At 50.9% G+C, this 17007-nt stretch overlaps 1 protein-coding gene across 4 annotated transcripts in view; it reads left to right on the top strand.

The window, feature by feature from the left end:
- Positions 1–8776, top strand: part of Tfap4 (transcription factor AP-4) — a 39564-nt gene extending 30788 nt beyond the window's left edge. For 3 of the 4 annotated variants that reach the window (XM_047533224.1, XM_047533225.1, XM_047533222.1), the window contains 6 exons: positions 4883–5048; positions 5153–5251; positions 5626–5796; positions 6470–6610; positions 6850–7005; positions 7817–8776. In XM_047533224.1, the coding sequence (XP_047389180.1) occupies positions 4974–5048; positions 5153–5251; positions 5626–5796; positions 6470–6610; positions 6850–7005; positions 7817–8011 (837 nt within the window). In that variant the 5' untranslated portion in view covers positions 4883–4973 and the 3' untranslated portion in view covers positions 8012–8776. Of the gene's footprint in view, positions 1–231; positions 385–4882; positions 5049–5152; positions 5252–5625; positions 5797–6469; positions 6611–6849; positions 7006–7816 lie in introns of those variants that run through there. The other variant, XM_047533223.1, reaches the window with a different exon arrangement.
- Positions 8777–17007: the final 8231 nt, after the last annotated feature.

Here is a 17007-nt window from a genome sequence, read left to right on the forward strand (position 1 = left end):
TTTCTTCTTCTTCTTTTTTTTTGTACTGGGGATTGGACTCAGAGGCGCTTAACCACTGAGTCACATCCCCAGCCCTTCTTATTTTTTATTTTGAGACTCTCTCAGTTGCCAAGGGCCTCGCTAAGTTGCTGAGGCTGGCTTTGATCTTGGAATTCTCCTGCCTCAGCCTCTAGTTGCCACCATGCCCAGCTCTCTCTTTTTTAAGTTTTACCATGACCCTGTGAAACGAGGCAGTATTTCCACATTTTACAGGTGGGGGAGACAGAGGCTGTGAGAGACACAGTGACTTAGCTTGCGGTTCCACGGCTAGCAGGTGGCAAAGCTGAAGTTGACCCTTGAACCCATGGAGGGTTTCCTCTAAGGAGCTGGAGGAGCTGGAGGGAGGTGAGGTGGGGGTAGAATGTCTCTGATGGAACAGCCTGGGCATCCTGTGTTTGAAGATCCAGGGGAGGGTGGCAGACTGGCTCTGGTGGGTTGGAGAGGGGTGGATGGGTAGAGGCAGTGGGACCTGCTGCAGAGAGAGAAGTGAGTGCCTCGGGCAGCCTTGGTGGGAAGGTTGTCCCTCTCTCCCTTTTTCTGGGTATGGGAGAAATCCTGTGTGGACTTCCTCAACTTTGTGTGGATGCTAAGTAACTCTGGGGTGTAGGAGTTGAGGAGATTGTGAAATGAGAGTTCTCAGTGACCAGTTGGAGGTAGGAGCTGGGCAGTCAGGTCGAGGGGATAGGGGGCACTTGTCCTTGGGTTGGGTAGGAGGAACAGGTACTGGTCAGGGGTCTAGGTGTGCAGCGTACACCATGTCCCTGAACATATGGTTGGGTTGCTGTCCCAGATTTCTCGGAGTACTCTTGTAGGACGGATGGCAGTCCTGCCCTTGACACCCAAACCTGCTGCCCAAATTTCACAACTTGACCATTTAGCTGCCCGGTGTCCTGCCTTATTCCTTAGGCTAAGCAGGCCCTGGTCAGCCCTAGCAGACTGGCTGTCAGAGGGCAGTGAGGTGAGGGAGAAGAAGAAGCCGGAGCTACCTGCTGCCAGTGGTGTCTAGTCCCCTTCACTACCCGCCTGGGGGAATGTGAAGTCAGGGAGTGAGTAGTGGGGCTTTTACCATATGGTTAGTTACTGTGAATTGAGTTTACTTTTGCAACACCCAGAAAAAGCTATAAGGAACTTTCAGGCATTTGCAGAAAGATCCACTTCATCCAGTGCAGTATCACCTGGAAATGACAGTTAACCATCCTTCATCAATAGGAACCTTGGATTGGTCAGCATTTAGAAGAACTGATTGGTCAGCATTCTACCAGTCAGCATTCCTGGTTAAGTAACACTCCACTAATCAGAACCCCCGGTTATCATGTAGTCTGTTAAAAAGAGTTCTAAGCTGGGACTTCTGAGGCTGTTCAGATGAGTTATCGTTCAGACTCTTGGTGGCAAATTCAGGTCCACATGAAGAGCTGTAGCTGAGGGGAAGTCTCTTCTTGGAGTTAAGTTAAGCAGCTGGTTCCCGAGTCAGGGGGCTGAGCTGATGGGCTTGGAGGGAGGGGGCAGGATGGAACATTTGGAGGAGCCTGGCTGGCAGCTTCTCCTGCAGAGGAGGAGCTGACATAGGTTCCGGCTCTCAGGGCTCTTTCTTCTGGAATTTTGGGGCTGGGGCTTTCAGGACAAGGACCCTATGGGTTTCTTTGAGCTCCCCAGTTATTAGGCATCCTGGGACGCACAGAAAGGCTGAGAGTCAGCTCCCCAGGCTGAGTTTTATGGTGGGACTTGGGCAGGGAGTTGCAGGTACATACTTTAGACTGCACCCTGCTTTGTCCTTTGCCAGGTGTGACCTTGGGCAAGTCACTTCTTGTGGGCCTGGCCCCTCATTGGGGGAGAGTAGGGACACAAGCACTCTTTCTATAGCTACACCCACTATGCTGAGCTCCCTGGGCTGGGTGTGAACTGTCAGTAGAGGGCACCAGCAGCTGGCGGGGTGTCTGCAGGAGCCTGCGCCTTGGTCTGGCTGCCTGATCATGGGCACATCCCAGGGCTCTGCACTGCTTATTACGGCAGCAAATCAGGGGCAAATGTAAGTCTGTGAATACTGAGGAGCTACCAGAGTAAGAGCATGTACACAGCGCGTGGCCTTCTGTATGGATGACTGCTCCCTGTCAGTCAGAGGGGATGGTGTGGAGCCCTTTCTGCCCCACGGCTCCCCACCTGCTTGGGGTCCCAGCTCCACCACTTGCTGTAGCTGTTCCTTTCTGAGACTTGTGTCTTCCTCTTTATATGGGAATCATCAAGCCACCTGACTCAGGAAGACTGTGACAATTCAATGTAATAATGCTAGCCAAGTGCGTCTAGCACGTTACATGAAGAATACAGAATGTATTTACTTATTCCTCTACTGCTAAGCCCTCCAAGGGGCTAGCTCTGAGGGTGGATGAAGGTCTCCTCTTTGAGTCCCAGCCCCTGGGCAGCTCTGGCTTTGGGCATCACCGGGAGGACAGAGACTGGGTCAGTGGTGGTGGTGGGGTATCCCCACATCTCTCCTTAAGGGGATAGGGGTGCTCTCAGATTATAGTAGCCAGGTGGCTTGGCTTCCTGTGTTATTGCTCTCCAACTTTTTGGTTTTTTTTTTGACCATGCTAGGGATTGAATCCAGGCCCTTGCACTTGCTTATATTCCACCATTGAGCTGCATCCCCAGTACTTTAAAAAAAAAATTATTTTGAGACAGTCATCGAGACTGGCCTTGAACTTGTGATCCTCCTGCCTCAGCCTCCCAAGTAGCTGAGATTATATGGGTGCACTACTACAGTGGCTTCTGGTCTCTTCTTGCCCACAAGGACCCACCAGTGTTAACCCACCCACTGTAGAGCAGTCCCTATTCCCCTTGGCCTGTTGTTCCCCTGAGAAGGTGTGGTCTGAGGGCAGGGCCAGGCTCCGAAGGCAGATGAACCCCAGCTTCTGCCCTGCTCTGTCTTTTTATTTTTGCAGACATTCTGTCACTCCCATTATGGGGCAGAAAATTGGGAAAGAGGGAGGCACCGTGGCCTGAAGATGGGGAGATGGATATTCAGCTGTCTAACCTAAAACCCTGTTTATCCCCACTGTGGACCCTGAGTGAAGGGGAACTTCATCTGTAAAGGGAGGGACGTGGCCCTCTTCCTAGTGTGGACATTCCCAGGCCCTGTGAAGCCTGCACCCTGGGGCTCTGGGTGGGTCCCAGCCCTACCTTTGGGCCCTGATGGAGGAGGAGGCCTTGACTTGGTGAAGCGGGAAGGGGCTGATTTGCCTCCAGACCCAGCAGTGACTGAAGGGGAGCTAACTCCCAGCTGGCCACCCTCTCTGTTGGGAGAGAAAGCTGAGGCCTAGGAAGGGGCAGGGATGTGTCCAGAGTCCCAGAGGGAGCTGAGGTGGGAGAAAGGGGCAGGTTGGGTGGGGCAGAACAGGCCTTGACTGTTTCCAGCTGTTTCCTATGTGTTCCCCTCCTGGGCTGCTGTGTAGCTTCTTTTCCCTGGGGATAAGGACAGAGGCCAAGTCACAGCAGGGGAGCTAGACCAGGCACCTCCTTGACCTTGATGAGTGCTGTGCAGAGACCTTTCCCTATTCCCCCAGTCCCAGGAGCACAAGCTTCCTTGGCTAAGGCCTGAAACAGGTCACCCTGGGAGGGCCCCTCAGGAAGAGGCCAGGGCTGTGGCTTTGGGTGGGGCTGGCGGCCTCTGCTAGGAGCCCAGCATCTGGAAGCCATCAGGCCAGGGGCGGGTGGGGGAGCTGCAGGGGAGGGCTGGGAGGGGGGGGGCATGCCTCCTCCAGGCCACACACAGGCCCACCCCTCGGGAGCAGTGGTGCAGGCCCACAGACTCCCCTGCTGTCTTGCCTGCCGCCAGTGCCTCTGGGCCCGCAGCCTGGCCCCCTTTTCTGGCTGTCTTCTCACTCACCCCACTGGCCACTGCTTCTGCAACATGCAGTAATGCCGCCCACAGCATGCTGGGAGTCCCACTTCTCTGGCATAGAGTGGGCCTGCCTTTTGGAGTAGGTGGGCTCCGGGGAAAACTCCCAGGGGTTGTTGGCTTGTCATCCCCTCTGTGGAGTGAGTGGTACCCATCTTTTGTGAAGTCTTGGTCTGCGGGGCTGGAGAGGGTGCTAGGGGAGTGACTGGAGACCTGACTGTAGGGGTGGGAAGGGAGGCGTGGCAAAGGCTGGGTCTGAAGGAGGTGGTCCAGATGCACGGCCTAGAGCTCAGAAGTGTCCCAGGAGTGTCTCCAGTTGTGGTCTGGGGTCCACCTGCATCAGGAGGCTACAGGGTGTCACCTAGATCTAGCCAGATACTGGAGCCAGCACACCCGAGGGGTCTGTAGTACTACTCCTGAGTAGTAGTAGTAGTAGTAGTGTGTGTGTGTGTGTGTGTGTGTGTGTGTGCACTGCAGCTCCAGCACCGGCATAGGGCCTTGCATGTGCTAGGCAAGGCCCTACATCCCTATCTATCCCTTTGTTAAATTTGATTTTGAGCAGCATCTTGCTAAGTTGCTAGGCTGGTCTCAAGCTTGTGATCTTGCCTCAACCTCCCGGACTAGCTAGGATTACAGGTGTGTGCCACCTCACCCAGATTCCTGGGTGTTTCTGATACCCAAACATGGCTGGTAGCCTCTGTTCTGGAGGACAGATCTCTTTCCAGGAAGCGTTCTGAGCAGGCTGCCCTTGGCTAAAGTCAGCTGTCCAGGGAGCACCTCTCTGTCATCCTGGCCTGGGTGTAGACATCAATGTGATCTGGCATCTTTTTGCAGCAGGGTGGGGATGCAGGTTACAACCAGCACCCTCTGGAGATGAATTTGAAGACAAATCCACCCGGGGTGGGGTCCACAGTACACCTGGCCTGAGCCTGTCCCCATCCTTCCTGGCAGCCTTGCCAACATTCCACTGACCCCAGAGACCCAGCGGGACCAGGAGCGACGAATTCGGCGAGAGATTGCTAACAGCAACGAGCGGAGGCGCATGCAGAGCATCAACGCGGGCTTCCAGTCCCTCAAGACCCTCATCCCCCACACAGATGGAGAGAAACTCAGCAAGGTGAGCAGGGAGGGCTTCCTGGAGGAGTTGGCAGGCTGTGGTAGGGAGAGAACGTGAACTTGGTCGAATACGACTGGCCTGACTTTGGTCCCTTTTGCCCTTAGGCAGCCATTCTCCAGCAGACAGCCGAGTACATCTTCTCCCTGGAGCAGGAGAAGACCAGGCTCCTGCAGCAGAACACGCAGCTCAAGCGCTTCATTCAGGTACCTGGAGGGGGCCTCCTTATGTCAGCACCCTCCTCCTGGCTCTCTCACCCCAGCATAGGCAGGCCTGGACCCAACTAGGATGCAGACGGGGCTGCAGGTCCCATCTTGTCCACGGGACCTGCCTGCTTCATACCCTTGCCTTCCTGCCAGAGTCTCAGTTTTCCCATTTGGTGCAATGGAGTGGACTCTGGAAGGACCATGTGACTTTCCCTTCCTGGCATTTGACCAGTTTGTTGGATTTGCAGAATGGGCTCCCTAGGTGGGACCACCTGTGTTGGGCAGCTCAATGGGGTCTGCCGTGGAGCCCACCTCCATGGTGGTGTTAGTGGTGTGGGATGTCAGCACACTCACCGACCCGTTGGGGTCCCTAGGAGCTGAGTGGCTCATCTCCGAAGCGGCGGCGAGCGGAGGACAAGGACGAGGGCATTGGCTCCCCCGACATCTGGGAAGATGAGAAGGCGGAAGACCTGCGGCGGGAGATGATTGAGCTGCGGCAGCAGCTGGACAAGGAGCGCTCAGTGCGCATGATGCTGGAGGAGCAGGTGAGGCGGTGCCCTCTGCCGGCCGGGCGCGGTGCCGCGGGCGTGGAGGATGGATTCTGTGGTCTCTTCTGCCCAGGCGCCTTCCGTTTAGCAGGTATTTACGGGCGCACCTGCTCTGTGCCGGTCCTAGGAATGGAGAACAGCCAGATAGGGCCCTACCAACTAGGGCCACCTTTTATGTGGGAGCGAGGGAAAACAGTCAAAGGCTCTTGCAAGTGTATACGGAGGGCTGGGTATAGATCAGTGATGCGTAGCATGTAAAGCCCTGGGTTCAATCCCAGCACCAAAAACAAAAACAAACAAAACAAACCCCAAAGCCTGAAAAAACCAAAAACCTGAGATGAAAGCCATGAAGAGCTGGGCCATCAGGAGGCGGGTGACCTGCTTCTCCAGGGGTCCCTGCAGTGCTACATGGAAACCAGCTAACCAGGCAAAGAAGGGAGAAGGGTATTCCAGGTGGAAAGAATGGCACAAAGAGCTGGAGGGGGAGGGAGGCCTGGTGGGCTCGGGGAGAACTTTGGTTTCCACCCTGAGGAGGGTGCTGAGTGCCAGGGTTTAAGTTTGGAGCATGCTTTGTGCTTGGGTTTGAGGTTTTAGTGAATGGCTTGCTTTGCTGCTGGTGGAGCAGGCGTGGTTTGGCCTGCTCTTGAACGCTGTGGCCCTCCACCTGCAGGTGCGCTCGCTTGAGGCCCACATGTACCCGGAAAAGCTCAAGGTGATCGCCCAGCAGGTGCAGCTGCAGCAGCAGCAGGAGCAGGTGCGGCTGCTGCACCAGGAGAAACTGGAGCGGGAACAGCAGCACCTGCGGACCCAGGTGAGCAGGAGGGGCCCCTGCAGACTGCCCTGGGGTCCCTCTATCCCCTCCAAGGGCATGCCCCCCAATAACCTAAAGACCTCCCACTAGACCCCACACCACCTTCCAGTAGTGCCACACCAGAGACCACATGGGTCTTTGTGGGGCAAATAAGATCCAAACTACAGGATTGTCCATGAGTAAGGGAGGGTGATGGGCTGGAAGAGCCTTTGGAGAGATTGAGGGCTTCTTTCTTGCAGCTCCTGCCCCCTCCAGCCCCTACGCACCACCCCACAGTGATTGTGCCAGCACCAGCTCCCCCCCACTCCCACCACATCAATGTTGTCACCATGGGCCCCTCCTCAGTCATCAACTCTGTTTCCACATCCCGGCAAAATCTGGACACCATTGTGCAGGTACCTGGGCTTGGGGAAGGGGCAGCTTATGGTGAGGACCTCTGGGAAGAGACTTTTTAGGGGACATTAGAAAAAAGGGAAGGAAGAGGAGCCAGAAGGGACTTGAGTTGGGTGGAGTCTGGATGCCCCTGGGGAGGTCTCCCTGTGTCTCTGGGGACAAAGAACTGGGCAGTGGCCTGGTACATGAACTGAGTTCTTTTCCTTGTGGTAGATTTTGCTGAGAAGCTCCTTTGGGTTTAGAGCCTCCTGGTCACTAAGCTCTTGCAGTTTTTGAGTTGGTCCAGAACTTTCTCTTACCTCCATTTCTCAGAACCTGGGATGGGGTGGAGGTGGCAGTGGCTGGGTGAGTTGTCCTTACACCTTCTATCATGTTCCGTGGGCAACATAAGGAAATTAGTTAATTACTAATGAAATAATCCCCAAACGCCAAAACAGGAAAAAACCCTTCTATCCCCCCAGACCTTTAGTTGCCCATAAACCCAGCACACTGAATGATGAAATTTATAACAAAGGCCTTTAATAAGTTAGCAGGCAGACTTTAAAATATATAAATATGTGAGAGATGCTCATTTCCGGGCAGCACTGGGACTGTGGGTTCCGGAAAGGGGTTCTTCAACTTAATGGAGGGAGGGGGTTTCTAAAGTTTGTTTCCCCTGGACTCTAGCAGCACTCCCCTTTTCCAGGTTTATTTCTGGACAGTTCTGGGGTATGTGTTTTGGGGGGAGGTCATGACTGGCCCAGGTTCCCCCTTATCTCCTGGCTGGCTGGGCATCTCCAAACAGAGCCTCCTCAGTGGCCTGTTTCTACGCAGGCAATCCAGCACATCGAGGGCACCCAGGACAAGCAGGAGCTGGAGGAGGAGCAGCGACGAGCGGTCATCGTGAAGCCCGTCCGCAGCTGCCCGGAGGCCCATACCTCTGACACAGCCTCCGATTCAGAGGCCTCAGACAGTGATGCCATGGACCAGAGCCGGGAGGAGCCATTGGGGGATGGGGAGCTTCCCTGACCACCCCCAGCCCTCCTCTCCCTTGTGGGGGCTGGAGGGGGCCGGGGCAGCAACAGGGAGAAATGTGGGTGAATGAGTGAGAAATTTTTACAAAATTATGATGACATTTGGGTCTCTTTTATGACCTCTTTTTTCAATACTGTAAATCAACCTTTGAACGAAGCCACTCAAGCCAGGGTCCCGGGGCTGGGGTGGTGCAGTGTGTGTGGGAGCATCGGGACCCCAGGGCTGGGCCTCGGCCCTGGGGGCTGGGGGACGCTGACACTGAGGTGCCTGGCCTCTCTCCGCCAAAAAAACATTTTTTTCATTTGAATATGTTTTTAAGAACAGGGAAAATCAAACGAAATCCCAAGATATTTCCTCCCTCCCCAGAGCCAGCCCTACTCCTGTCAGTCTTCAATCCTTCCCTCCTCTGTTTGGTTTTCTTCTTTCTTCCTTAAGCACTTACATGGGTTGGGGGTCAGGCTGGGTCGGGCTTTCTGGGGGCCCGGGGGTCTGTGTTGCTTCTTGGTTGGGGTTTGCTGCTGCCCTTCTCCCTTCCCCCTCCCCATCTCAGCACCAGGACTCTCCATCCCCCAGCCCACCTCTCCCTCCAGGTCCCATCCTCAACCCCAGAATGTCTTTGTCTCTCTCTTTTTGTTTTGTTTGTTGTTGGTTTTATTTTGGTTTAGATTTTTTTTTTAAAACAATTTTGAGGTCTTTGTGTCCAAGGAGAAGCTATTATATTTTGTTAAAAAGTGCGGGAAAAACCAAGAGGCCACTGTGCCTTTGTAAAGAAACAAAATAAAATTTGTACTTTGTTTTTTAGATTTTGTGTCTCTTGGGGTGCGCTGTCCTGAGAACCTGGACAAGGCTACCTGACCTAGAGTAGGGGGTGCTCTTTGGACCCCCAGCTCCAGAGGGGCCTATGTGAACATGACACCCACAACTTGTGTGTGGGTTGTGATGAGAAATTGGGATCCCCATATTCCCTGGGATTACTCTGGGTATTCTGCAAAGATGGAGAGTGGTGTTGAGGGTCAGGAGAAAGAGCAAACAAGCAAGAACATGGTTGTTCAGGGGTCCTACTTCCTAGGCTTGTGTAATTCCCTTAAACCTCAGTCTCCTCTTTTGTAGAAGGAAAGGAAAGATGCTCTCATGGTGTGGTGAATATGTGCCCAGATCCTAGCCTTGGTCTGCCAGTGCTCAACCTTCCACCTAAGACAAGCCACTATCTCTGAGTTTGTTTCCTTTTTTGAAAATTAGAGGTAATGCTATCCCAGGGTCTTCACATATTGACAATGTTACACCACCTACCTAGTTAAAGCTCCTATCATTCCAAAAGTAATGCCTTACCTGTTAAGCAGTCACTCTCCGTTCCTTCTCCTCCCAGTCCCTGCAGCACCAATCTCATTTTTTTAGTTTATTATTTTTGTGGTACTGGGAGTTGAACCCAGGGGCACTCCACCGTAAAATACATACAGATACATCTTTAGCCGGGCATAGTGTTGCACGTCTGTAATCCCAGCAGCTCGGGAAACTGACGCAGGAGGATCACGAGTTCAAAGCCAGCCTCAGCAAAAGCGAGGCACTAGGCAACTCTGAGACCCTGTCTCTAAGTAAAGCACAAAATAGGTCTGGGGAAGTGACTCTGGTCGAGTGCCCCTGAGTTCAATCCCCGGTAACCCCCCCCCCCAAAAAAAAAAGGATACAATTTTAGTCTTTCTTATTTTTTGAGGCAGGGTCTCCTAAATTGCTCAGGCAGTCCTGGAACTTAGGGTCCTGCCTCAGCCTCCCAAGGAGCTGGATCATAGGCGTGTGTCGCTGCGCCTGTTTTCGTTTTAGCTTTAAAAAAATTTAATTGTATTTATAATTATATTTAGTAAAATTAATATTCTAGGTTTGGGTTTTATGAGTTTTGACAAATGGCCATCAGTTGGGTGACCACCATCACAATCGAAATGGGAATTCGTCTCCTCATCCCCAGTGTTCCCCCACGCTCCTCTGTGATCCACACAGCGGGGCAACCCCTCTGATCTATTCTCTACTGTTCTGCCTTTTCCAAAAATGCCATATAAGGAGAATTATACGGTATTTAGGCGCTTGAACCCGGCTTCCTTCACTCCAACTCCTTTTGACTGCATTCAGCGTGGTTTGCGCCCCTGAGGGGTGGGCCTTAGCTGGCACCTGGGCCGGCACACCCCTCCCTAAGGCCAGTGGAGCGACATTTTCCCGCCAGGTGGGAGGCAGCAGACCCAAGGAGTCACGGAGCTTCCAAGAGGATCAACAGAGAGCGCTGTGGGCCCAGAACTTCGGGCCCGGGCCAGAACGGAGGCTCCGCCTTCTTCCGGTCCCTGTGGGCCACTCCGTTACCATAGGCCAGAGGCGGGGCTTGGAGGCGGGGTCAAGGAAATCACCCCTCGCCCGACCAGCAGCCGCGAGTCCCAGCAAGCAACGGAAATCGAGGGCGCGGCTGAGGCCCCGCCCCTTCCCGGACTAGCTCCGCCCCCGCCCCGTCAGCGCGCATGCTCTTTGACGCCGGGGGGGGGGGGCTTGTTGAGCGCGCTCCCGCCAGCACGCTCTTTTGGCCCCGCCCCCGCGCCAGGCGTCGGTGCTCTTACGCACGCCCGGCACGCGGACGCCTGGGACGCCACTGGCGCTTTGTATCCTATCCTCCCGCGCCCACAGGTGACTCTGGGTTTCGGTGCGCTTTCTCACGTGTGACGGAAGCCACCGTAAAACAGTCAAGAAACAGGTGACACGGGTTTTCATAAGGCGGCCAGTTCTTCTGGAGCGTCCGGAGCAGTCACCTCGGCGTGCGTGGCGAATGTCCGAACGTAGGCTGTCTGGGCGCCCTCCCTTTTCCTGGAGCGCGGGCGTGGCGGCGGCCGGCGCCGGGAGGATGCGGGGAAGCGTGGTTTTACTCTTGGGAAGGGGAAGTGGGGTGGGAGCGACGTGACTACTGCAACTTTCAGCATCACCCGATTTTTCTTGTTTGTGTGCTGGGGATTGAACCCAGGGCCTGGCGCATGCTCGGAACGTCCTACCCCCCGAGCCCCAGCCCCTGTTTAAAAACTTTCTTACGTGTGAACTCTGTAAGATTTGGATGCTTATCAGTTTTCACAAACCGAACACACACGCACCTGTGTAGCTAGAGCCCCATCAAAGCCCCGGAAGCCCTCTCGTGCCTTCTTCCTGTCACTGTCCCGCAAATGCTTTTTCTTTTAAGCATTTTATACTTTGAAGTGATTAGCAACGTACCAGGAGGTCCTGCACAACTTCACCCAGCCTCCTTCAGGGTTAACATTCTTCCAACCCCGTGTAGGAGCCACGTGACTGGCTTTAGCCATGCGCCGGGATTATTCAGTTTTTGCAAGTTTTACACATACACCTGCAATGTAGGACGGTTCTAGTGGGTGGGAATTCTCACCAGAACTTACCATTGCCAGATAGTTAGGATGATTTAAGTCATTCTGGTAGATGTATAGTGGGAAGTCTAGGTGATTATGATTTCTGTCAACATGGATTAATTTTGTCTATTTTAAAACTTTATGTAAACCATGCTTTTTGTCTGTCTGCTTTTAGCCAACATAATGTCTCTGAGATTCATTTGTGTTTTTGTGTATATCAGGGGTTTTTTGTACAGTACCTGTTATTGAACCCAGGGGTACTCCACTAGGGAGCTCCATCCCCGGCACATTCCCTTCTCCCCTTACCTACCAAACTACGTCCCCAGCCCTTCCTATTTTTTATCTTGAGACAGTCCTGAGTTGGTGGGTTTACAGGCACCTGGCAACATTTTTTTTTTTTTGGTACTGGGGATTGAACCCCTCCCTTTTACTTTTGTTTTTGAGGCTAACCTTGAACTTCCCGTTTTCCTGTCTCAGCCTCCACAGTTGCTGTGATTCTAGGTATGCACATACCTAGCATCATTTTGTTCATTTTTATTGCTAAGTACTATTCCATTGTTTGAATATTCCAGTTTGCTTATCCATTGACCTAGTGATGGGCATTTGAATTGTTTCTAACTTATGACTATTATGTCTACATTTTTGTAGATACTGTCCCTTAAATGGCTTATGAATTGGTTTAAGTGACAATTCAAATTTCCCCTAAGCATGCTCTTGACTTTCTTTGGTGAGTTCCTTTGGGAGAGAGGCTGGGCATTCTTGTTCCTAGTGTCCTATTGTTCTATCCAGCCTATTTTAGGGTCTCTGTCAGGGATATGCTTCAAGGGAAATGAGTTCTGTCTGTGCTGAGAATGTCCTTAAGGAGTGTTACATGTCCTCTTTACAACAATTCTCAGAAGATTTTATTTATTTATTTATTTATTTATTTATTTTGTTCCTCATACTGGCATTGAACCCAGGGCTTCCATGCATGTTGGGTAAATGCTGTACCACTGAGCTACTTCCCTAACATTTTTAATTTTATTTTGAGACAGGGTCTTGCTAAATTACCTAAGCTGGCCTCAAACTTGCAATCCTCTGGCTTATCCTCCCAAGCAGGTGGAATTACAAGAACGTGCCACCACACCCGATCATCTCAGGAAATCTTTGTTCTTATTTTAAGAACATTGTGCATTGGGCAAGTGGTCAAATTACACACGTGTGAGGGACTTAAATATATAGTGTCGTTTGTTTTTCCGCTAGCCTTACTAATGTTTCCATTTCATGCCGCTCCTGTTTCTTTTCTGTTTCTTCCAGTTTATGCGTGCACACTATATTTTGTGAATTCTTGGGAGCCATCTTTATACTTTTTTGGTATAGCATAATGACCCTTGTGCTATGATTTGGGGTTGTCTTTGGGCATGCAATACAGCGATGCCCAAGCTCTGTTAGATGTTTGAAGGAAGAGGAGGTCTATTGGAAGAGGGGGCCCTTCCTATGACGTTGGACCTCCTCAGTGCTGACTACCTGGCCCAAGACCAGTATGTAGAGCACATGCAAATCCTCAAGCAACCTCTTGGAGCTGGCTGGCTTCGCTGTCCTTAGCCCATCCTACTGTCCCTCCTGTACTCAGCTGCTTCTCTGTGCTGTCCTTGATTCTGTTGGTAATGTAGCATTTGCCTTTTTCACACTCGAGTTCAGCTTGCCCTGACCAAGTCCTGGGGTGGGGGTGAGGCTCGTCCCTCCCCTTTAGTTTCCACTCTTCTCTTGCCCTGTTTAAGAAACTTCTCTTACAAGTTTCTTCTGTTGATTGACAAGAACGTATGTTGAGAGGAGGGGTAGGACTGGGGGCTGCAAGCAGGACAAACCCTAAATCTGGAAGCTGCACAAAGGAATGAACTCCTCAGGCTGGCGCTCCCCACCACACCCCTAGTGTTGAAAAGGAGATAGGAGTGACAGCTGCAATGTTTTCTGAATTAGAGGGTCCAAGTCAAGGGTTCCTTCAGGGTGCCACCTGTCTCAGTGGACATTCTCAAGATTAAATAGGCAACAGGCAAATGATTGGAGAAGGTTGTAGGTGCTCTAAGCACCTCAGAGATTGACTGTTTCCACATGTTTCTCCTATTATCTCCTGCCCTGTGAGAGGCAAAGACTCCTGAAAATTCTGAATGCAAAGAGAATTAACAAATAGCTGCTGTTCTTTATTTGGTACCAGGGATTGAACATTGAACTTGGCGCACTTTACCACTGAGCTACATCCCTATCCCTTTTTTTTTTTTTGGGTGCTGGGGATCAAACCCAGGGCCTGGTGCTTACAAAGCAAGCACTCTACCGACTGAGCTATCTCCCCAGCCCCCCTAACCCTTTTTGTATTTGTTTATTTTGGTACTGAGGATTGAACCCAGGGGTACTTAACCACTGAGCCACATCCCCTTTTTATTTTTTATTTTGAAACAGGGTCTTGCCTAGTTGCTTAGGGGCTCACTAAATTGCTTAGGCTGGCCTCCAACTTGGAATCCTTCTGCCTCAGCCTCCTGAGTCATTGGGATTATAGGCATGTGCCACCATGCCTGGTGTGTGTTTATTTTGAGATTAGGTCTTGCTAAATTGCTGAGACTGGCCTTGAACTTTGAATCCTCTTGCCTCAGCCTCCCCAGTTGCTGGGATTATAGGTGAGTGCCACTATGCCTGACTACTGTTTCTTTGTAGGAGAAAGAAATGCCACTGAGGCTGGAAGAGTACTGAGGGTTGAGGGGTGACTTGTTTGCCATCAGGGGAGGAGCTGTATCTCTGGTGGGAAGTTGAGATGGCAGGTGGGGAAGAAAGCTACAGCCCATCGTGTATTCAACAACAGTGGCTGCTCTCTAGTGGTGAGCTCCCTGTCACTGGGGGCATTTAAATAGGCTATATGAGTATCTGTCAGAGTTATTGAAGAAGGGATTACTGCATTGGTGAAATTTGGGTCCTTCTAAGATAGATAACTGATAGTTTCCAAGGCAAATGGGATATTTGTCATTCCTTTCAATGAGAGTTACTTGTTGGTCCTGCTTAGTATGGAGTGCAACAATTCTGAACACAAATGCTGCCTGAGTTATCAGGGTCCAGCCCAGTTTTCACAGACCATTGAGGAATGTTTGAGATGTGGATTGATCTAGCAAGTCAGCAGCCAAAGAGAGCAGGCTTTAGGAACTGTGTGTCAGGATTTTTAACATTCTAGGTCCAGCTGAAGGGTCCTATGTACTTTTACTCTGCCTACCCACCTGACACCCACTGTCACCCCACCATCTGCTCTTTACACTTTGTGCTGATTCATGGAGCTGCACAGTTGGCCCTTGTTCTTGCCAATGTGCTGATTGGAATTCAATGGAAAGTTAAAACATCTGCCTGCTAGCATCTTGTTTTTTCCTCACAGTGGTTCTGTGAACTTGACTGTCCAAGGTCCCAAGAGGTCACCCGTCTTCCTAATTCTCTCAGTTGTGTATCGCCGAGCTCTGGCCTAAGTATTTTCTCCACCAAAGAAGATATGGTGGTTCCTTGATAGGAACACTTAAAGAGGAGCAGCCCTCCGAGAGTGAAATGGAAAAAGAGGTAATGGGTTTGTAGACCCCCACAGAATTGGTGTCGCAGAACCCCTCCTTTCCTTCACAACTCAACTACCCAAGAGTCTCTCCCACCTGTAACTTTTCTCAAGATAAATCCCTCACCACACCAACCTAGCATGTGCAAGGACACTGGAAACTGCACATAATTCTGATACAAGGATGTGGGCTGGACTAGAAGTAGACAGACTCAGGAATGTGCTTCCTGCAGAAACCAGTCAGGCCTGAGCCCAGGAAATGAAAATGTGGGGTAGATTTGGGAAGGGTTTCTTTCAGCTTTGTAGCATTATAACAAAATAGGTTACTTAAGAAGTAAACAAAGGTTTATTTTACTTTTTATGTTATTTTTTTATCATATGTTATTTATTATATTTTATTTATTTATTTATTTTTTGTTTTCGTGGTGCTAGGGATCAAACCCAGGGCCTTGCACACACTAGGCAAGAGTGCTATCACTGAGTCATAGGTTCAGCCAAGGAATTTTTTTTTGGCTCATGGTTCTGGAGGTTTAAAGTGGGAGGTTTGGCATTCTGGTTAAGGGCCGCACATCATGGTGGGAATGTTCTTGGGTTGAGCTAGGAAGCAGAGGACATTAGTGTTCCACAATCCTTTTTGAGAGCACATCCCCAGTGACCCCCCTCCCATTAGACCGTACTTTCTAAAGGTTTATAGCACCTCCATACTGCTACCTTTTAACAGAGACCTTTGAGGGACACTATTTAAATGCACACCATAGCACTCCCCTAGAAGACATTTGCCCCAGAGGCCTCTCCAGACTCAGCTAGCCTCTCAGGTAAGGAGGGAAGGAAGCCACTGCTTCAGTGCCCCTCCCCGAACACCTGGTCTGTGCTGTGGACAGAGTACTCACTCCTTTGTTAGTCTGTTCCTATGCTGGCAGTTAATACACTCTTTATATTGATTTGAAACGTCTGGTGTAACTTGCCAAGCAAACCTGGCTCTGCCCTCAGGAACCACACAGAAGGAGCATTTAGCAATTAAGATGACTTGTCCGTTCCTCCAAATAAATGGTATTGATTATGGTGTTGACTTTCCAGTTCTGAGACTTATTTCATAGGACAAAGTTTTCCAGGAATATATGGTACTTTTTCCCTTTCTAGAAACTCCTCCCATGTTCTGTCCTGGAACATGGTCCCAGACCCAGATCTATAGTAGCCCGTCACAAACCTGCTGTCCCTTTGCCCCAAGACACTACCTTCTACCCATCCAGGTCCCTAACCCCCACTCAATTCAACCAGACATAGGAAAACCCTGATGTATAAAGCACTTACGTGGGTGATTCTTTACCAAAAGACTTTATAAAATAATTCATCGAATGATTTCTTGCAAACCACTGCCCAAACAAGCCCACTGCTTGTTTCATAGATCAGGTTTAATTGGGACACATAAATGTCAATTTGTTTCTATTGTCTATGGCTGCTCTTGCAAAGAGCAGAGGTGAGGAATTGCAGTTGCCTGCAAAACCTAAACCTCTTACTGCCTGGCCCCTGTTGCAGGGCATTGGAAATGGATTCTGTATGGCCACTGTACAGGGTTATTTTCTGGCAACGCACCTATTAATTCTCAGACATGCTGCTTCTCTATTCCTCCAAGGACTGTCTCAAGGAACAGCAGCCCAAGGTGGTCAGGAGCAGGCATGTGTGGAGATTGGTGACTTCAGAAAATGGACTGGAACCCTCAGACCAAGGCTGAACTAGGAAAGGGGAGCTTCTGGAATTAGGAGGTGATGGCAGCAGTGGATGATTTGAGGTGACTGATTTCTCAGGGCCGTGTGAGGTCTGTTTCAGAATTTGTGATTCAAGAGGCCTTTTTTTTTTTTTTTTTTTTGCTGTGGTACTGGGATTGAACCCAGAGGCACTTTACCACTGAGCTATATCCCCAGCCCTTTTCAGTTTTTCTTCCTTTTTTTTTTTTTTTTAATTTTTACAGACTGCATTTTGATTCATTATACACAAATGGGGTACATCATTTCGTTTCTATGGTTGTGCACTTCAGTTTTTATTTTGAGGAA

Source organism: Sciurus carolinensis, chromosome 18 (genome assembly GCF_902686445.1).
Source record: "Sciurus carolinensis chromosome 18, mSciCar1.2, whole genome shotgun sequence".
Taxonomy (NCBI): domain Eukaryota; kingdom Metazoa; phylum Chordata; class Mammalia; order Rodentia; family Sciuridae; genus Sciurus; species Sciurus carolinensis.